The sequence below is a fragment of the Ranitomeya imitator genome, chromosome 6 (assembly GCF_032444005.1).
Source record: "Ranitomeya imitator isolate aRanImi1 chromosome 6, aRanImi1.pri, whole genome shotgun sequence".
NCBI lineage: Eukaryota > Metazoa > Chordata > Amphibia > Anura > Dendrobatidae > Ranitomeya > Ranitomeya imitator.
In genome coordinates, this window is record NC_091287.1 from 163,232,872 (window position 1) to 163,255,560 (window position 22,689).

General features: G+C 39.1%; 1 protein-coding gene across 2 annotated transcripts in view; it reads left to right on the top strand.

Moving 5' to 3' along the window:
* The window catches only part of DPY19L1 (dpy-19 like C-mannosyltransferase 1), a 259,028-nt gene extending 238,308 nt beyond the window's left edge, over positions 1 to 20,720 (top strand). Inside the window, exons 22-24 of one of the 2 annotated variants that reach the window (XR_011314012.1) lie at positions 1,069 to 1,222; positions 19,810 to 19,879; positions 20,490 to 20,720. Coding sequence is in view for 1 of the 2 variants with exons in the window: in XM_069730266.1 (XP_069586367.1) it covers positions 1,069 to 1,222 (154 nt within the window). In the remaining variant the exon portion in view is untranslated. The remainder of the gene's footprint in view (positions 1 to 1,068; positions 1,223 to 19,809; positions 19,880 to 20,489) is intronic. The other variant, XM_069730266.1, reaches the window with a different exon arrangement.
* The last annotated feature ends 1,969 nt before the right edge of the window (positions 20,721 to 22,689 follow it).

The window sequence follows — 22,689 nt, forward strand, 5'->3', positions numbered from 1 at the left end:
GCTGGGGAAACCATGTGGTCCCGATGATTAAGTGCAGTGAATATTCATTAGCTACTCCCCGCCCACCTATCAGCTGAGCAGGGAGCAGCAAATGAATACTGCACTTAAGCAGGGACACACATGGCTTCCCCAGCACTGATTCCTGCAGCAGCTGGGGAGATCTGTGTGTCGGGAGGAGAGGAGGCAGCAGCAGCAGGGTCCGGGGGAGAGAGGAGATCGCTGCATACCTGCCTGCCATGCCTGGGCTGGAGGCTGAGTGCTGTGCACAAGCAGGACCTGTTTGATGTCAGGAGTGGGCGGGCTGGAGCATCACATGGCAGCACAGAGCCCTCCCTCTTCTTGACATCATCACAGGTTCTTCAGGTTCTCCACTAGAATCTGCAGCTTCTTCATAACCTGTGCTGTGGAAAGGAAACAAGAGGGAGGGCTCTGGGTGCAGTCATGGGATACTTTTACCTCACCACAGTGTGGCTGGCTGCCACAATTAAGAGGTTAGTCTTTACAAAACACAATAAAGCACTCTGCCACTCCTTTGGTGAACTATAACTCCCAGCATGTCATAGGATCTGCAGGACATGCTGGGAGTTATATTTCTCCAATGGGATTTTAAAGCAGCACTGCAGTGTTATTTTGCAGTGCTGGAGTGGTGCTTTCAATATAAGCCCTGTGCCCCCATTCTTATACTCACCCTCCAGCGTCTTCATATAGTACTGTACAGACACCACACTGGTGCGGCAGCTTCCAACATAATAACATACTATTATATATAATAACACCACATATAATAGTATGTTATTTATGTTATTAAATATTTTACCACATTTTTTTGCTTCAAATATTTTTTTTCTCTATTTTCCACCTCTAAAACCTGGGTGCGCCTTATAGTCCGAAAAATACGGTATATATTTTTCAGAACTGAAGGGATAAGTTTAAGATTTCCTGATTACTGTATCTTCATTGATGATTACTTTTTTATATATACATTTTTCAGAACTGAATGGATAAGTTTAAGATTTCCTGATTAATGTATCTTCATTGATGATTACTTTTTTTATATATATTTTTCAGAACTGGTTGCACCATGTCAGAGATCTGGGATATCGAGGATCCTTCTAATGTTGGGAAGAGTCCATTATGTTCTATTTTGGCCAAGGAATCATTGCCTCACTTTGTCACTTTATTTGAAAACAACGTTTACAAAGTTTTAAAAGTTTCCATTTAGGTTACAAAAAATTCCATTTCATATCAGATAAATATGTTTTTAATTCTGTTATAACCTGGATTTACAGATGTTTGCGGTCTGAGATTTTGTAACATACACAATGCTATGCAAATCTTTATTGCTAAGAAAATTGAAAAATGCATTACATTCTTCTATGGAGAGCTGCAATCTTTTTGTTCAGTATTGCTAATGCTGCGAGTGAATGAAGAGAACAACAGACCTACAAAAACTGCCTTAAAATGCTTTTCATTTGGCAGACGTTTCTGTTACTTAACAATTTTTCAGTCAAAGCACCAAAGAGAATATGAAATATGTATATTTATGTAATAGTAATTGGTGTTATGTTCTAGCAGTGTTTTATGTAGGTGTATTTTATTATACTATACTACACATTTTTATATTGATCTGTGCTGATTTGGTTTCATGACTGGTGCTGTTGGAAAGCGGTGTCTGCTAGTGCCAAAATGGAAGATCCATAAGGAGTGCAACCTTCAGGGCCAAATGTAATAATTCCTGCATGTGGCCATGCCACGCAAGCTTATGTCGCATTCGAACCACACTCATCAGCACATACCAGTTTTCCTCAAAGGCCGTCCACTATAACCTCTGTAAAATGGGACTGTTTGGGGAATTTGCTATTTCTATCTAATAAGCAATGGTGCGTTTTATTTTCTTCCTGGTTTTGATATTGTTTTTTTTTTTGTAAACTTGTTACATACAGTATTTTATTTGGTACATTTTATGTTATGTATTTCCTTTGACATTTCCACTTGTTTAGTACCTTGCCAAAGACCGCTGCAAAGAGTAGTTGGCAAGCGATCAAATTCCAAATTATATATTTAAGAAGTATCATTGCAGAGATTGACATGCTACGCATGCCGAGATGAGGAGACTTAAAGCCGCAATGCTCCTCTGGGAAATACGCAAATAGTCTCTTCAGAGAGGAAGAGGACAAGAAATCTAGTGCCACCTATTGGAAGTAGCAATCCTAAAAGTCAATGTCGACCCTTTAACGAGCCTTGTCACATGACTTAGGATAGAAGCCAAACCAGAATCTCAATTTGCAGACACTGTGTTTCGGGGTGCTGCCCCTCGTCAGTGCAAAGTGGAGATCTGGTTTGGCTGAGTGAGAGGCGTCTGACCGGGATCCAAGAAGTATTGTTTCTCCTTGCGGAGATTGACATGCTAAGGGTTAACATTGACTGTTAGGATCGCTACTTCCAATAGGTGGCACTAGAGTTTTAGTCCTCTTCCTCTCTGAAAACAAAACTAGCAAATTATATATCTGAAAGAGATAACGGCCATTTCTGAGCATTTGCTTTTTTCAGTGTTTTTATTTGTTAGATGTCATTATTTTCTGCATTTGAAAGCTAAATTGTATGACAGTAATAACTTTTTCTCTTTTTTTAATTAATCAAGATTTAACTTTCAGTGTCGGTCAGGTTTTTCTAGGATTTCTTGCTGACTGAAATATCCTAATGTAGTTCCTTAATCAGTAGTTACCAAATATAAAGAGCCCTTTGTGTATATGTGAACATTTTAAATCAAACGCAGTTACGCGGTGCAGTATCCTGGTGCCCTTGAAACAACACATTTGTCCTGCAGGAGCAGTTTTCCCGAAGCGTCTTTGCTAGTGTGTTTTCAGTTGCTTTTGCAGCTTTTTATTACATTCTTTCAAGTATACACTACAGTCAGCTGCTCACAAACAGTCGCCTTAAGAATGAACCCTGAAGCCATTACTAGAAGCCACAAAAGGTGAAAAATGTGCACAGCAATGTCGTTTTGACATTGATGTACAATGTTAATTTTTTTGCAATGCTTTTTCAGGTGAATTTCTTGCAGAATCCACATGAAAAAGCCGTAGTTTGCACATACTCTAAAGGCTGCAAGTTTTATATGACAGATACAGTACTTGTCAAAAGTTTGGACACTCCTGTAAATGCAAAGATTTTCCTTGTTTTTATTGGTATGTGCACATTGTAGTTTCTGTAGGCAGCAAAACCAAGACAGAACACAAATGGAAATGGTGTAAAAAAAACACATGTGAAACAAAGCGGAAGACAAATTAAACCTTATATTTATCAAAGTTCCTCTGTTGACCATTTTACAAATGGTTTCATCAGGTAGTCATCTGGAATGGCTTCCTATAAACAAGTACACTCTTTACATGAGCCATTCCAATGAATATATATATACAGTTATATGAAAAAGTTTGGGCACCCCTATTAATCTTAAGATTAATGTTTTATAAAAATTGTTTTTTTTGCAACAGCTATTTCAGTTTCATATATCTAATAACTGTTGGACACAGTAATGTTTCTGCCTTGAAATGACGTTTATTGTACAAACAGAAAATGTGCAATCTGCATTCAAACAAAATTTGACAGGTGCATAAGTATTGGCACCCCACCAGAAAAGTGACATTAATATTTAGTAGATCCTCCTTTTGCAAAAATAACAGCCTCTAGTCGCTTCCTGTAGCTTTTAATGAGTTCCTGGATCCTGGATGAAGGTATTTTTGACCATTCCTCTTTACAAAACAGTACCAGTTCAGTTAAGTTTGATGGTCGCCGAGCATGGACAGCCCTCTTCAAATGATCCCACAGATGTTCAAAGATATTCAGGTCTGGGGACTGAGATGGCCATTCCAGAACAGTGTAATTGTTCCTCTGCATGAATGCCTGGGTAGATTTGGAGCGGTGTTTTGGATCATTGTCTTGCTGAAAGATCCATCCCCTGCGTAACTTCAACTTTGTCACTGATTCATGAACATTATTGTCAAGAATCTGCTGATACTGAGAGGAATCCATGGGTCCCTCAACTTTAACAAGATTCCCGGTGCCGGCATTGGCCACACAGCCCCACAGCATGATGGAACCTCCACCAAATTTTTCTGTGGGTGGAAAGTGTTTTTCTTGGAATGCTGTGTTTTTTGGCCGCCATGCATAATGCCTTTTTGTATGACCAAACAACTCAATCTTGGTTTCATCAGTCCACAGGACCTTCTTCCAAAAAGAAATTGGCTTCTCCAAATGTGCTTTTGCATACCTCAGACGACTCTGTTTGTGGCGTGCTTGCAGAAACGGCTTCTTTCACATCACTCTCCCATACAGCTTCTCCTTGTGCAAAGTGCGTTGTTTAGTTGACCGATGCACAGTGACACCATCTGCAGCAAGTTGATGCTGCAGCTCTCTGGAGGTGGTCTGAGGATTGTCCTTGACTGATCTCACCATTCTTCTTCTCTGCCTTTCTGATGTTTTTCTTGGCCTGCCACTTCTGGCCTTAACAAGAACTGTACCTGTGTTCTTCCATTTCCTTACTATGTTCCTCACAGTGGAAATTGACAGGTTAAATCTCTGAGACATCTTTTCGTATCCTTCCCCTGAACAACTATGTTGAATAATCTTTGTTTTCAGATCATTAGACAGTTGTTTTGAGGAGCCCATGATGCCACTCTTCAGAGGAGATTCAAACAGGAGAACAACTTGTAAGTGACCACTTTAAGTAGCTTTTCTCATGATTGCATCCACCTGGCTATGAAGTTCAAAGCTCAATGAGGTTAGAAAACCAAAAAAAGTGCTTTAGTAAGTCAGTAAAAAGTAGGTAGGAGTATTTAAAACAAGAAAATGATAAGGGTGCCCATACTTATGCACCTGTCAAATTTTGTTTAAATGCAGATTGCACATTTTCTGTTAGTACAATAAACCTCATTTCAAGGCAGAAACATTACTGTGTCCAACAGTTATTAGATATATGAAACTGAAATAGCTGTTGCAAAAAAAAACAATTTTTATAAAACATTAATCTTAAGATTAATAGGAGTGCCCAAACTTTTTCATATAACTGTGTATATAAATATATATATATGATACTAAATAAACTAAAATCAGAATATTCTTGTAAAATGTCCAAGCTATACAAGTGTAGTCTATCTTTATTAAAGCACCACTCGAGGTTTTATTATTTCACCGCCAGAATGGTATCACTAATGCATGATTCCTGCTCCTAGTAAAATACATACCATCTGCTGTCTTTTGCCCTTCCTGGTGCCTATCCGTCTCCTTTCCGCCATCTTGAGACCGCAGCTTCTGACTTACTGCAAGTTGGAGCATACAGTCACAAGCTCTAAGGCTATGTGCACACGCTGTGGATTACTCTTCAGATTTTTCCGTACTGATCTTTGTAAATCCGCAGGTAATCCGCACTGATTTCACGTGGGTTTTTTTTTTTTTTGGGGGGGGGGGGGGGTTGTGCAGAACCGCTGCGGAATCCGCACAAAGAATTGACATGCTGCAGAATAAACTACGCTACATTTCCGCGCGTTTTTTCCGCAGCATGTGCACTGCGGATTTTGTTTTTTCATAGGTTTACATGGTACTGTAAATGCATGAAAAACTGCTGCGACTCTGCAGCGGCCAATCCGCTGCGGATCCGCAGCAAAATCTGCAGCATGTGCACATACCTAAATGCAAATCTATGAGAGCTTTGTTGGCGCTTTAAATGAAGTTCCTGTGAATTTGATCAACCATTGTAGAAATATATTTTCTCTGACGCTAAACCTACTAAAAATAAAGTGGCACTATTACTATACATTATAAACGTGCATTTTATTATCATACTCTTATATTGTACGATGAGCCTAGATTCCTCCTTATCAAAGAGATCTATGAGACCCTTCCTCCTATTGGCAGTTATTTAGGAAGAGCGGTGTATTTGGTGATTTGGATATACATGAGGTCTCCATGATGACAAAAATTAGGCTGGGACTTTGTCACGTTAGACAGAGAAACATGGCACATTTGTCACCCCACTGAAGGCCCAGGTCTGCCTTCTGTATGTACCACTAGTAGGTTTAAACTGACAGGAGTAATACCCTGTGATAAAGAAATATTTTAGTGCATTAATTGCATTTTGTTCCCTTAGAAAAATGCTTTATTTTGTACAAAGATATTAAAAGTACAGTGCCATAATCATAATGACTCGTTCTTTAATCCTAAGCCGGAGGCAGAAGAGAGCACTGCGAGTCAAGGGTAAAAATGATAAATCTCCATTGACTCCGCACTGGCATTCTCTGATATCTGTAAGTGCTGCCTAGTGTACCCTTGGAGATGATGCTTCACCCTGCATACCTCCGTCTCCTGTTTGAGATTGATAGCTTTCTACCTGTCCGCTCTTAAAATGTGACTCTACACTCAGAGACAGTACAGGCCGTGTACAGGCCCCCATACACATTTGAGAGTTGCTCCCCGAAGGCTCTCCGAAATCTCTCCCTACTTTCCCATACACAGGAAAGCTTGGCTCGGCAAACCAGTGTTCTCCACCATCTCCACCAGGATGTCTGGAGACCCCCATACACATAAGAATATCAGCCGATATTGGCAGGTTTGGATGACTTTAGTCTAATGCTCAGGAGACTATAAATCTCAGCAACTCATCATTCTTAGGGAGTTGACTACTGCATAATTGCATTTCTGGACCCTTAGATATGGCAGTAAATAAATCTTCCCGCGTGTGGGAGCGCATAGACAGGAACAAGGGTCCAGAGCTTGGTGGGAAGAATTTAATCAATGATGTAAACTTGTAGTCATTTCACAAAAAGTCCTTCACACAGGAGAAGACTGACTTTTGATTTAGAAAAGAAAGCAAGTTCTGGACAAGCGACAGACTGGCATATTAGACAGCTTATGTGCCCGGGATGAAAGCGTTTAAAATGTATGAACGCAATTGTGAAGGAGCAAATGACTGCAATGGATAGAATGTTGCAGGTGACTTTTCATATAGGCAAAAAATAATGCTGAAGATCTTCAGTAAAATGATTATCCACATGAGAAGGGCATAAACTGCTATTGGCATGTACCACTGCAGCCAGTACATTTTCCCATTTTGTTCATCGTTCACCATAAGTTGAAAAAGCAGACCTAGTAAGCGAAGGCTTGATGGACACGTTTTTAAAAAGATTTTAATACAGTTCAAAATGTGCCAGCTTATTAGGAGCCATGCAACTTTCGGTAAAATTGGCACAATTTACTCCAACAATCTTTTTTAAAGATCAGTTTATGGAGTGCCAGTCTTCATCAATCTGCCCCTATACCTGTATACTGATATTAGAAGTCAAAGTTTGGACTTATTTTACAGACCATAGGCTGATATATGCATTGGAGTAGTAGATACTATTTTAGTTATTATTAGTTACCGGTACATACTATTATGATTATAATTTAATGACATGGTAATTTTGAAATGAAGGCAAAGCTCAAACATATATGGTAAAGTGTACAAACTGGAGGTTTAAAGGGACTTTGTCACCAGGTTTTTGCTAACCCATATGAGACCTGCTTCATGTACAGGCCGAGACACCTATTCCAGCACTATGTCACTTACTGGGCTGCTTGTTTTTATTTTTATAATATCACTGATTTATCTGCTGCAGATCTAGCAGTTCTCTGAATGCTGAGCCCTGTATAACCCCGCCCACACCACTGATTGGCAGCTTTCTGTGTACACAGTGCTTAGACAGAAGTCGGCCAATCAGTGTTGAGGATGGTTATATATATATATATATATATATATATATATATATATATATATATATATATATACAGAGCTTATGAATATGTAGGACTATTTGGCAGCAGTCATCTAATGATATTTACCTGCTGATAAAATAGTGATTTAGTGACAATTATACTGAGCAGTCCAGTATGTGACACATCAATGGCATCTGGGTCTCTGTCTCTACATTATGGTGCACTCAGATTAAGTAGAAAAACTGGTGGCCCTTTTAATAGCCACAGGCATATTTTATCATTTTGTACTTACATGAAATCACAGAAATTAATAGGTTGCAACAATGTAATATTGCCACTTTGAGATGCTTGGGCCACTGCAGTGTACAGTAAGAAGATGACAAGCAATACAGAAGAGGCCAGGTTCCTGTCATCGACAGAACTTACGTGTTTGGATTTTTGCGTGTATTGATATCATATGTATTATCAGTATATAATATTGCATACAGGCAATGTACTTTATAAACAGTATTACTTAGTGATAATGCTAGTTTTGTTAAAAATTAAATTTGCATGTCAATTTGTTTTTTAACTTGCTGATATTATGTTTGGATTGTTTCCATATACAAAAATGCAATCTGATATGTCACTACATAACTACGTTTTCCCTGTTGATGATTGCATTCAGGAAGTGTATAAAGAAGCTTTTGTTTTTCCTTCTGTAGACGCAGAGGTTTTAGGGAGTCTTGGGGTACTTTCACATTGCATTTTATCACACGCTAAATGGCCCTGTGGAGTCTTACATCCGAATCTCCCCTGTACAACTGGATTTGGGTGTATGCACTAGACCAGGGGTCCCCAACTCCAGGCCTCGAGGGCCGCCAACAGTGCAGGTTTTCAGGATTTCTTTAGTATTGCATTGGTGGTAATGTGATCATCTGCACAGGTGATGATTCCAACCCCTGTGCAATACTAAGGAAATCCTGAAAACCTGCACTGTTGGCGGCCCTCGAGGCCTGGAGTTGGGGACCACAGCACTAGACTATAATACTAGATTATCATGGTGCTGACAGTGAACATGTGCTCTGTCGTGCATCATTTTTATGTGTCTACACCTATCCAAACATAGTGTGCATCTGTGTGTCCGCAACAAGCAGGAGTATACACCCGAAAATGATGCATGACAGCGCACGTTCTCTCTGTCGGCACCATTATAGTTTACAGCCCCATCGGGCAGTTACCCAAATCCCGTTTTGCGGTGGGGGTGTCGGATTTAAGCCCCAACAGGGCCACCTAGCGTGTGATAAAGTGCAATGTGAAAACACCATTCCACTCTATAGGCCTAATTCATCAAAACTTATGCCAGAATTCTGTTGTAAGAGCTGTGAAAAGTTGCAAAATTTGTGCACAGCTTACTTATCGGTATCTACCCTGTATGCTAATATCCGACCATACTAGATCCTTGAGACAGAATATTTGGGATATTATCCCAAATAGAGACACCCACATGTAAACAGCACAGAGTTCTTGCCCCTCCCCAATAACAAATAGGGTTCTTGAAGCATGATGAGATACACACAGCAGCCGTCCAAGTTTCATATAAGGGTGAGATGCAATCTGCAAAAGCTCAGTTTCTGAGACCTGTGTCTCAATGTCAGCGGTATCATAAGCACACATACTTTTGTGAGCCACGGAGAAAGGCTGTGGCATCCAAAGAAATAAATCTTGCCAGCTGAATGGGCCTCAGTCCCCGGTTCTCCATCAGTCGTGGAGATTTATTTATTCCAATGTCATAGCCCTTCTCCAGCAGCTTCAATGTGTGTGCTTACTATACATATCCTCTGTCAGTTGAGTCATAGGTCTTGGAAGCTGTGTTTCTTCTGTCTGCATCCTGTCCTGACACTTGACTAGGATGGGCTGCCATTTAAATTCTGTAATGGGGGCCATTTTAATTCATTTTTGGAGAACCCCTGTAAGGGTAAAAGTTTGCTTAAAGCAGTCCTTAATGAAAAGATGTAAATACATATTTTCCCCCAAACTAGAGGTTATGCTTACCATGGAGGCCTACTCATTTCGCCTTGCCGCTCTTGCAGCTTGGCGATTTAATCCCAAGCTGTGGTTGCCACGTCCCATCTTAGAACTTCATCAGGAAATATAACTCTGTGTAAGCATACAGGAGAGGTGTTTCCTCTACAGTTTCCCAAGCGGGTCATGGCCATTGCCCAGAATATTAGCAAATTAACAACAAACTCCAGAGGTGACCAGGAGGAAGACTTCAACAAATCTTCAAATAGTTGGGGCTAGGTAAGACTAGGGTGGGTACTTCCATTCCTAGTATTACTGTCAGTGATCTGTTCAAGACATCATCACATGCCAGGCAGGATGGCAATTAATGCTGAGTGAGTGTGGTAGCAGCAAGGACAATGTGAATAATCCCCACTTCAAAAAACTGAAATGAGTAGCAGGAGCATGCTTCTAGTTTACAATTTTTTTTCAACTCATTTGAAGGCTGATCTCTTACACAAGGAAATGTTTAGAACTTTACTAACATACAGTATAGAGGCATGCCCAAGGTTTAGGTACCTAACTTGTCACTACGACTTATCTTAAAGTAAGATTTCAAGCTATTAATACTAGCAATAGACAGCTTCAATAGTCTGTGACTGCCTCAGTATTTGTGTATGTTCGCTGTAGAGAGAACCAAGTTGGAAGTGTTTCTGCTCTATTTGGAGTTAAAACACGAAGTAGTAGATACAATTGTAGGTTTATAGTCAACGCGTTTCAGAGTCTGACTCCTTCCTCAGAACAACCATACAAAAAAACAATAAACCTACAATGTTATCTGCAACTTTGTGTTGTAACTCTAGAGAGCGCAGAAACTCTTCCAATCCGGTTACCTTTATTAATATTCTATGGAAGCTGCTGCCTCTAGTTCTTAGGCTCCTTAAGTGCTGTCTCACACAACCTTACAAGACGAGCGGTTTTACCTTTTTTCATCAAACTTTTAACCTGCATTTCTTTATATGATCGTTGTAGGTTTCACAAAAAAATGATCAACAAAGTAAAATATTTTTAACAATTTCCGATCTAAATGTCATATCTTAATATTTTGTGTTATGTAATAACATAAAATCAATGCCAAGGTCACTTTAAACTAGAATTTTCTTTAGGTTATGTTCATACATATAGTATAACTTTCCTTCTACTATTCTTTGTTTTTTAGCTACAAACAGAATCTCTTATTTTGCTTTGTATTACATTATACATTTCCTGCTATTGTACAAAGGAACATTCTCCTGGTTGTGTAATGATCTGGAAGGCTTAAGAGGAAATCCATATTGAAGAATGGTTCAAATGTTATGTAACGATATGGCAGCAGGTAGCAGGTTTTTGTATTTTCCATTTAGGAGAATTCGGCTAAAACTAATTGTACGTCTTATATGTTTTGAACATAGTATCTGAATTTCCAAATTTTATAGTTGCATCTTTACTCTAAAGGGATTGGCCATTTTTTAACAAATGTGGTGGAGATATAATTTTGTGGCACTTACTAATATGCAAGTATTAAAGAACAAAAACCTGTGGTAGGTGCCACACAATTAGGTCGTTAACACATATTTGAAAATTAAGATACTCTGCTCAATTCTTTATTGCATTTGCGCCTGTTTTTTGTTGCATTTTTAGTGTTTTTTGCTTTTTTTATGCCATATTCATATTTCTATTTGCGCATTTTTTAAGTCTTTTTTTATGTGTCGTTTTCTTTTATAAAGTTCACTACTGTTGGCAAGGTTTAGAGTTTTCAGATGTTTTCACCTTATTCATCATTTGCGACTTTTTGAATAGTTACAAAATATATTGCAAATGTACACCAGTCTCCCCCTGATTAAGTACGCCATATATTTTTGTGCAATTTTGTGAAATGTGAGACTTTTTTTTGTCTAAATGTTGGAAAACGGTTATAGAGAAAAATAAAGACTGTTCTTTACTTTTCACAAAATTCATGAACTGCGTGCGCCATTTTGAAATTTTTGCCACAAAAAAAGTAACAAATACCATAAGACATAAAAGAAAAATGACTTAAAAAACCTGCAAATGATGAATCCTGTCCAAACTAACTAATCTCTTTAAGACCCCTATATTCTTTTGATGAAAGTTCGGCAACCAACCTTCATATGCCTCCTTATTCTCCCCCTGATAAATTATGTTGAGGGATTGAAGGAAAGGACAGTTAGAATTTCAAAGCCTGAATCTCTAGTGAGGAGATAAGCCACTGTCACAGGTGTCTGACAGTAGCTTTTTGCTCTCTCCCTGTGTATCAGGAAGGAGGGTTACTGAGAAATAGCTGTCTGCCAAACCATGTATTCAGGTAGTTTAACACCCTCTGGGCCAATTATGGTTGAATTTTAAAGTAGTAGACAACCCCTTTAACACTAGAACTACCACAGGTTTCATAATACCTATAACTACCATTGAGGGTCATTTTGACCCCCATTCAAAAGTACTGACTCTGGAGTAAAAATAACTTTTTTGTTGCCAACAAATTAAAGAACATTTATTTTAACTTAGTAGGAACAGTGTTAAGATCAAGTACAGCACACATTTTCCTTTTACATGGTCACATGAAGCTGAAGAATGATCTCCCGTTTGCTAATTTTACTCCCAGTTGCTGTTTTATAGAGTATAGTTGCGTTTATAGCTGCTAAATCAAGTACATTACAAAACACCTGAACAGGCCATCGGCGGCTTCCAGATTTTGTGGTGTACTTTCGAGCCATCTGGTCTACTGTGTCCACTCCAGCCTTTGTTTTATTGTAAAATTGTACCGTTTCCGTTTTTTTTTTCTTGTCGTTTCCAACTGCTACATCTGGGTGAGGACTACTGAGCAAAATGACATTCTTATTTGGCTTACCTTGGTAAAGTGTAACAGTGATGTCACCAATCTTCATCAGAGTAGTCTCATATGTATTTGTTATTAGGAGACTTGCCTACTACTACTTTTATGTATGGGGTCAAATTGACCCCTTCAGTACTTATAGGTATGAATTGTAAAATCTGGGCCCCTGAAAAAGTTTCAGTTCATTTTTGTGTCCTAAAATATACACTACCATGAACAAATAAAAGTCACAAAAACTCAGAACTCATTTGTTAAAATTTTAGAAATTATAGGAAAAAGAAATAGCAAAAGGGTCAAAATGACCCCTCCGGTAGTTCTAGTGTTAAGCTTGTCTTGTATAATCCTTTGGAGGGAGAGGACAATTACATTACAAGTGTATTAATATATAGATCAAGAGCAAGTATTGTAGTGCAAGATAAATTTGTAATTTTAATTATTTTTAATAATATATAACTTCAACACAAATAAGATAAAGGATAGAAAATATATAAAAAAAACATGTAATAAACCGGATATAATAAAATGCTTATGACTACATTAGAGAACAAAACCCGTAGTCCCTTCTATATAGGTCTTTCATCTCAGAGGTAGTTTCTTATATCCCTTTCAAGCCTTTTTTCTTCTTATCAGGAGTTTTTTTTTTTATAAAAAAACAATGAAATGTACTGAAGACAATAGATATAGTGTCGAACACACTGACTTAATGCTCGATTTGAAAAACAGTTTTAATTTACTCTTCTATAACTTTGAATACATTGCAATACTCATCATGTGCCCATAGTATCCAAAACCGCTTTCTCAACTTTGCAGCTTGATGGAAACTGTTAACAAAATATTTGGGAATACAGCTCAGGGCTACAGTACAAAGCGAAGAATAATGCAATGTATTTACAATGATACTCAATATTTTATGGAGATTAGTTATATGTATGAACTGTAAACCTGTGTTCGTTGGTGGGAAAATGAGGATAAGAAACTTTGTACATATTCTCATCAGAGAAATCCACTTCTTTCTCCTGGACTGATCATTCAGTCTCAGTTCACTGGTAAAATTTGCCTTCTGTGAAGAGAGATGACAGTCACTGTTACTAAAACTCTATGGAGAGGGAAGGAGCACGTGGCGGGAAGTGCTAGAGACAATGCAGATGTCCATTGTTATCCAGTTATCCTTTGTTATATGTATATGACTACTTTCCTCCAATAAAAGTGGGACACTTGTCCACAGGTTATGTGGGTGTTGAAGCTCCGTCTCATTCGCTTAAGTAGAGCTGAGCTGCAATACTAAACCAATAGCCATGAAGTGTTTCTGGAAATAAGCAACAGTACAATTTTTTTCTAACCATGAACAATCCTGACCTCCACCGTGGCATGGGAAGTACAGTAATAAGTATAATCATGCTTCCCCTGCCTTTAATGTGCTGCTGTGGCATAGCCCAGACTTATGACTGATTCTTATGCCACTATGGTAGCCATCTCGGATGCTGGAGGCCCAGAGCACTAGTCTCCGCAGAGGTAGCAGTGGAGGCAAACAGTGCACCAGGTAGGGTGACTTTACATGACAAATATATCATCACTGTACAGTTGCAAGGGATGGAGGAAGTCACTTAAACTTCCATTTTTGATTGAACCGTGTAAAATTATTGCCTTTTACTTTTATTTTATCCAGACCTAAAGAAACAGATCCTCTGTGACAATATTGTCTTCCAACACAGAAAGCGTGGTATAGTTAGTGTCTCTTATATCTGTAGCTATTACAGATGTACCAATTAGATTTATATAATATATTACTGATGTACCTACTAGATTTTATAATCTACTGTGCCAATATCCGTGTCTGATACGTGCATGTTAATACTTGGGATAAGTTCACACCGCATTTGGGCACTGATCGGCACAGAGATGTTATGTTTAGCAAACATATGCCACAGATGTATGTAGCTGTGTATGTGTGTGTGTGTATGTATGTATATATTTGTACAAAAATGAAGGCAGCACTCCTAAAATAGAAAATTGAGAAAAATTTAATAGCCCATAGTGATTGCAACATTTTGGTCCAATTCAGGACCTTTCTCAACTTGAAAAAGGTCTTGAATTGGACTGAAATGTTACCGTCACTATGGGCTTTTACATTTTTCAAAATTTTCTATTTTGGGAGTGCTGCCTTCATTTTTGCATGTACATTGGAGGATCGGTTTATGCCTGGGAGGCTCAGTAATCCTGCCTCCCCCTGCTGCCTTGATTTTTTTTCTCTCTCTCTCTCTATATATTTATATCTATATATATATATATAAAAATATATATATATATATACATATATATATATATATATATACGTATATATATATATATATATATATATATATATATATATATATACACATATATACAGGTCTGGCAAAAATTAAGAGACCACTGCAGTTTTATAAAAATCAGATTCTCTACATGTCTGAAAGCCATTCAATTCCAGTGTCAGTTTAATTCCAACCAGAGTAATTCTCATTCTACTTAATGTGCTTCAGATTAGCTGATCACCTGAACCAAATCTTATTTAAGGATGGAAAGTATAAAAAAACCCTGCTGTGGTGTTCACAATCCTTCTACAATAGGACAAGCTGGATGGCAAAACAAGTGCTAGTAATATCCCAAGAGTAATAGGAATGAAAAATTGAAAAAAATCCCAAAGGAGTTGAAAAGAAAAGTCTTGAGTGAGGAAAAGAAGGGCTCAATTCTGGCTTTACTAGCAGAGGAATACAGTGAGCATCATGTTGCCTCCATCCTTAAAATGTCTAAGATGGCTGTCCATTACAACAAAGTCAAGCAGCAGATGTTGGAGACAAAAAGCTACAGACCGGCAAAGGGCGAAAACAACTCTCCACTGACCGATATGACGTCATCTTATTCAAATGTCAATCAGCAACCACAGGATGACATCAAGTGACCTACAAAAGGAATGACAAATGGCAGCTGGGTTGAAAAGAACGGCAGTTCATAACAGGCTCCTAGAGGCAGGGCTCAAGTCATATTAAGGTAGAACAAAGCCTATAATATAATCATTGAGGAGCAAAAGAGAGCCAGGCTGAAGTTTGCCAAAGACCATAAGGATTGGACCATAGAGGACTTGAGTAAGGTAATCTTTTCTGATGAGTCTAATTTTCAGCTTTTTCAACACCTGGTTGTCTAATGGTTAGATGGAGACCTGGAGAGGCGTAGAAGCCACAGTGTCTTGCACCCACTGTGCAATTTGGTGAAGGATCAGTGATGATCTAGGGATGCTTCAGCAAGGCTGGAATTGGGCAGGTTAATCTTTGAGATGGACATATGAATCAAGCCGCATACAAGGTTATTCTGGAAAAACAGTTGATTCCTTCTGCTCAGGCAATGTTCCCCAACATTGAGGACAGTTTCTTTCAGCAGGACAATGTGCCATGTCACACAGCTAGGTCAATCAATGTGTGTATGAAGGACCACCACATCAAATTCCTGTCATGGCCAGCCCAGTCTCCAGACCTGAACCCCACTGAAAACCTCTGGAATGTAATCAAGAGGAAGATGGATAGTCACAAGCCATCAAACAAAGAGCTACTTACATTTTTGTACCAGGAGTGGCATAAGGTCACCCAAAAGCAATGTGAAACACTGGTGGAAAGCATGCCAAGATGCATGAAAGTTGTGATTAAAAATCATAGTTATTCCACAAAATATTGATTTCTGAACTCTTCCTGAGTTAAAACATTAGTATTGTTTCTAAACTATTATGAACTTGTTTTCTTATCATTATTTGAGGTCTGCAAGCACTGGCATTTCTTTTTGTTATTTTGACCATTTCTCATTTTGTGAAAATAAATACAAAATTTATTGCTTGGAAATTCGGAGACATGTCATCAGTAGTTTATAGAATAAAAGAGCAATTTACATTTTACTCAATAATATACCTATAAACAGAAAAATCAGACAAACTGAAAATTTTGCAGTGGTCTCTTAATTTTTGCCAGAGCTGTATATAGTTGCATACGTCTGACGTCAATACCAGCATTATATTGCAAACCATTGTATATAAAAGCATATTGGACAATATATTTGTTGTGATTAAGGCTATGAGACCCCAGTATATATATTTCTAATATATGCTGAAAGAGACACTCTTGGCGTTTGTTTGTGGCTAATAGAAGTCTATCACGCACATAAGGACAAATTCCAAGTGTAGAGCTGAAATCGTTGTGAACATAGGCCATGTTACACTTACATGATAGTCTAGTTTTTGTTTTTATTACTTAAGATAAAATTATTTTTAAAGTTCTCTATATTCTTCAAAAATAAAAAAAACAATGACCATCTTGTTTTATTACAAAGACGCACTGTCAGGAACATTCAAAACCCCTGTCACATTAAACACTGTATCATTTCATACTGTATATACAATTAGATTTTAGTTGCACTTTTATAATGATTAGAAGATAACAAAGTGTTAACTAACGTAGCCAGTAAGTTTTTTTTGTGTGTGCTTGTTTTCTCAAAGAACATTTGTAACTTTTTTAAAAATATTTTTTTTGTTGACCAGCTGTGTAATTCGCGTTTTTATTTCTTGATTTTCTTAATATTTCTGAATACGTTATGTCTGAAGTTATATAAAGTGGCCATGTCAGATGTTTAATGCCCATTACACCAATGTCCGTGCTGGTTATTAAACTAAAACAGAAGTTATGACACATTTTTGTCTTTAACAGAAGTGAAATTGTAGAGTAAATGCACATTTATCACATGGAAATGGAATCCCAAGTACTTAGTTTGCAGTCTTGGCCCATTGCTCAGGTTCTCTTTAGTAAACCCCATGCCTCCCCTTTGTATTGATTAACCCTTTAACTGTGGGAGTGATGTGGAACACTGCTTAAATAAGCACTCCCCCCATCAAAGTTTCCCCCCATCAAAGTTTTTATTTTAATATATTGCAGTCATCACATTATTTAGCACTGTGTAGTTACAATTGCTCATTTTGTCTTTGTATCCTGTTAATTATCTTTTCTCTGCTTCATGTAGAAACAGGAAGTCTTTTTCCTGCAAAAATAATTCCCATCTTCAACTCCTTAGCCAGCTGCTCCCTCCTTCCTTGCCATTGGCTGTTGCGGTGACTCATGACTCCTACAGGGAAAATTGACCTGTTTCTACATAGAGCTTAGGAGGATTCGGGTAGCCAGTTTTTAACCCCTATCTGACCTTGGACGGGATAGTACGTCCAAGGTCAGATCCCCTGCTTTGATGCAGGGCTCCGCGGTGAGCCCGCATCAAAGCCGGGACATGTCAGCTGTTTTGAACAGCTGACATGTGCCCGTAATAGGCGCGGGCAGAATCGCGATCTGCCCGCACCTATTAACTAGTTAAATGCCGCTGTCAAACGCAGACAGCGGCATTTAACTACCGCTTCCGGCCGGGCGGCCGGAAATGACGGCATCGCCGACCCCCGTCACATGATCGGGGGTCGGCGATGCGTTTCCATTGTAACCATAGAGGTCCTTGAGACCTCTGGTTACTGATCGCCGGTGGCTGTGAACGCCACCTTGTGGTCGGTACTCACAGCACACCTGCATTTCTGCTACATAGCAGCGATCAGCAGATCGCTGCTATGTAGCAGAGGAGATCGCGTTGTGCCTGCTTCTAGCCTCCCATGGAGGCTATTGAAGCATGGCAAAAGTTAAAAAAAAAAAGTTGAAAAAAAATGTTAAAAAAATATAAAAGTTTAAATCACCCCCCTTTCGCCCCAATCAAAATAAATCAATAAAAAAATACCAAATCTACACATATTTGGTATCGCCGAGCTCAGAATCGCCCGATCTATCAATTAAAAAAAGCATTAATCTGATCGCTAGCGGGAAAAAAATTCGAAACACCAGAATTACGTTTTTTTGGTCGCCGCGACATTGCATTAAAATGCAATAATCGGCGATCAAAAGAACGTATCTGCACCGAAATGCTATCATTAAAAACGTCATCGCGGCACGCAAAAAATAAGCCCTCAACCGACCCCAGATCACGAAAAATGGAGACGCTATGAGTATCGGAAAATGGCGCAATTTTTTTTTTTTTTTTTTTTTTTTTTTTAGCAAAGTTTGGAATTTTTTTTCACCACTTAGATAAAAAATAACCTACTCATGTTAGGTGTCTATGAACTCGTACTGACCTGGAGAATCATAATGTCAAGTCAGTTTTAGCATTTAGTGAACCTAGCAAAAAAGCCAAACAAAAAACAAGTGTGGAACTGCACTTTTTTTGCAATTTCACCGCACTTGGAATTTTTTTCCCGTTTTCTAGTACACGACACGCTAAAACCAATGATGTCGTTCAAAAGTACAACTCGTCCCGCAAAAAATAAGCCCTCACATGGCCAAATTGACGGAAAAATAAAAATGTTATGGCTCTGGGAAGGAGGGGAGTGAAAAACGAACACGGAAAAACGAAAAATCCCATGGTCATGAAGGGGTTAATCACGTGATGTCATAGACCTAATGGAAAAGAGAAGAATTAGCTGGGTAGAAGGGCAAAATGAGCAATTGCAAGTACACAGTGCTATACAGTGCTATATAATATGACTAATGGATTAACAGGATAAAAACTTTGATGGAAGTGCTTCTTTAAGGCATCAGACAAGAAAAGGGGAGGGTTTGGTATGGGCACTGTAAACTGAGGCGAGCATGAGCACTTGGCTGGCTTAGAATCGCTTATGATTGTATTTGTATGTATGCTAAAAGTTATATTTCTACATGTTTCAGTCCTTTACTATTAACTTAATGGGCAGAAAGCATCGGACAGAGCCGTTTGAATAGACTTTACATGAAAGCAAGACTAACAGTGATGACCTATTCATAGCATATGTCATCAATATGAGTTTGGTGGTGTTCTGACACCCGGCACCCCCACTGATCAGCTGAATACTGCAGCTCTGTACACTGTTTCGTGACCACTGCAGAGTAACTCCAATTTAAGTGAATGGAAGCAGATATCACATGATTGGTGGTTGTGCCTGTGTTTTCATAATGGTGATCTTTTGTATGGATAGGTCATCAATATACTAATCCCCGACTACCAAGAGTCTCTCATCCCAAACTGACAGTAGAAACTAAGTACGTAGCCCTTTTTTGGATACAGCCCTTATGGAAATCACACTTAATGGTCTAATTGCTGTCTCTCATCTGCAGAAACTGAAATGTAATGAAATTCGGTAAATAGGGTGCTCGGTGCACCCTTAGTGGGTTCATGTCCAAGAAGGTATGCACATTTCTGTCCAATAATTGTGCATGTCCACTGGTGATTGCCTGGAGCAAGCACGGTCTGCAGAAAAAGCTCTGCTGCTGTTTTTAAAATATCGCTATCATTTTTGCTCTGTTTTAATGTTTTTACTTGTGTGTAGATAATTACAATTATTTTTGGTACGCACCCTCCATATCGAACTCTGTACGGATCAGGCAGCAGGGATTTGTCTTATGCAGTATGTTACAAATTTCAATTTAAAAGAATGAGTATTTTGAGTATGACTAATATAAATGATTACAGTTGCCACCTTTTATGGTTTATATATTGTTTCATATATATCATATAATTTCCTATAGAATAATGTTATTTCACTTTCTTTACTGCATGTGCTGTTTTATTTGATTATTTTATAGCTTATTAATCGTTTGCATGGTTCATACAAATTTGAATATAACGTTTTGCAATGAGATGAGTGCATATACCTTAAACATTATCTTGTTTTATTGTTTTAAGAACACAATTTCTAAGACTAACTAATGTCTGCATAATGTGTTTTTGTAGAACCTGTAAAACGTTCACATTTTGTAAAGTAATTATCTCTTAAATGCTTTTTTTTCTTTCACAGATATTGCCTCACAAGAATAAATTGTTCAGCATGCATTTATTTTCAAAAAGAATCTAGACAGCCAATACAGTGCCATTAAAACGTCAAAGTGATAATGTCCTTTTCATTGTACAGCATTTAGAAATGAACATGTTTTACTACTGTAGCAGAAAAGAGTATTTTTATGAACTTTGTAATGGTTTACATATCTGTACTGAAGAATAAAGTGCAATTTGTATTTCTCCATGATAACCTCTTGTTGTTTTTTTATAATCTATAGTTATCTCTGATATATAAGCATATTGTGCCCAATATATTGTGAATTCTGGGTTAAAAGCTTTGAAAAGTATAGGCGCCACGCAAAGTTGCGTTAAAATGTGAGAACTTTTGGCATTTTTGCTCCAGTTTCTACCAGCTTCAACAAGATGGGTGGAGCTGGAGCGGGACAGTGTTTGCTAGGCCATAAATCTTACTCAATCAGGGTTGTGGAGTAGAATTTGTGGCGAGGCGCACACAGAGGTGTATTCTACTGGTCCAACGATCCCGATTCATGAAGCATCTTTTGCCTCTTCATGAATAGGGAGCGTCTGACTCAGCACAGCCCATCACAGTGGTTCAGTGTTGTCTTGCCCCACATACTGTGTATACTGGACTTCAATTTGACCATGAAGTTTGTTTTTTCTCCCTGTGTTCTTAATGATTGGTTAACATCAGTAGTGTACCTACCGGAGGGCAGAAGGGCCGTCAGCCTGGGCCCCGTAACATGTAGTGGCCCACCCGAAGCCACGCCCACTTCTGTGTTGAGGCAGAAGGCTGTGCTCCTAGCTGTTTGAGAGGGAGAAAAATTTCTACTCCCCTGTCCGACTGAGATGCTGCCACTGGCTAGCACAGTGTCCAGACGCAGAGTTTCAGTCCGTGCAGTGTATGCTGCAAGCCGTCTAACCTGATGACCGTCCTCCATTCTGGCAGCGATGCAGTCTGCTTCATCCCGTGCAGTCTGATTCAGTTCACGCACGCTGGGTCCTAGTGCCCACCTTGGATTAAGTTAGACACTTCCTGGTCCTGTCTGCAAACTTCATCGGTAAGTGGGGATGGAATTTATTACATTAATTAATTTTAGACATGTCACTGTGGGCTGAATGTGAGAGGATGAGGGTATTGTGGGAGCTGAAGTGAGGATAGGGTAAGGAGGACAGGGCATTAAGGGCTGATTATTTTACTGTTTTGTTATGAAATTATTTGCACTCCATCACATATAATATCTGCTGTTTGTGGAGGCTGGAGATTGTGGGTACAAGGCTTTTCATACTTGGGAGCTGGGTCTTTTATAAGTACTAGTATTCTCAAGCTCAAATACTGTACCCATGACCTGCATCATAGTTAAAGCACCATTGTTTCTTTTTTTATTATTATTTCTGGAGTGGTTCTGGGACAGAAGACTTGAGTCTAAAGCATCACTCCAGCTCTGAAAAAAGCTGAATTGGTGCTTTAATAATTTCATAATAAGCCTTTTATTATTATAAAGTTATTAGCCCCTTCCCAACATGCGCCGTACTAGTACTTCTCTGCGGGATCTGCATTTCTGCCCGGACCAGTACTAGTACGGTGGCACAATCGCCGCAGTCTCACAGTGAGAGCCGCGTTGAGTGCAAGCCGGTTTCAGCTGTATGTGACAGCTGACACTCCGCAGCAATGCCCACGATTGGTGCTATCACCTATTGTGGGCATTTAACCCATCTGATGCCGCTGTCAGTAGTGACAGCAGCACAGAAAAGCATCGCGCAGGGAGGGGGCTCCCTGCGCACTCCCACCGGAACAATGTAATACGATCACATTGTTCTGGTGGTCTCCAGTTTGACAGCGGCATTTAACTAGTTAATAGTTGCAGGCACATCGCGATTCTGCACGCGCCTATTACGGGCACATGTCAGCTGTTCAATACAGCTGACATGTCCCGGCTTTAATGCGGGTTCACCGCCGGAGCCCGCATCAAAGCGGGGCTTCTGACCTCGGACGTACTATCCCGTCCGACGTCAGAAAGGGGTTAAGCTCAGCAATAGAACAGGAGACATTTTTTAGACCACGGGTTACTTTAAGCCTGTGGAATACAGTACAGCAGGGTGATGCAATGGGCGAGATGCCAGCTCATGCACAGAGCATCATAGACCTGGCACAGTGACATCATTGCACCACACTGAGATTCGAACACCCTGTGCGTGCA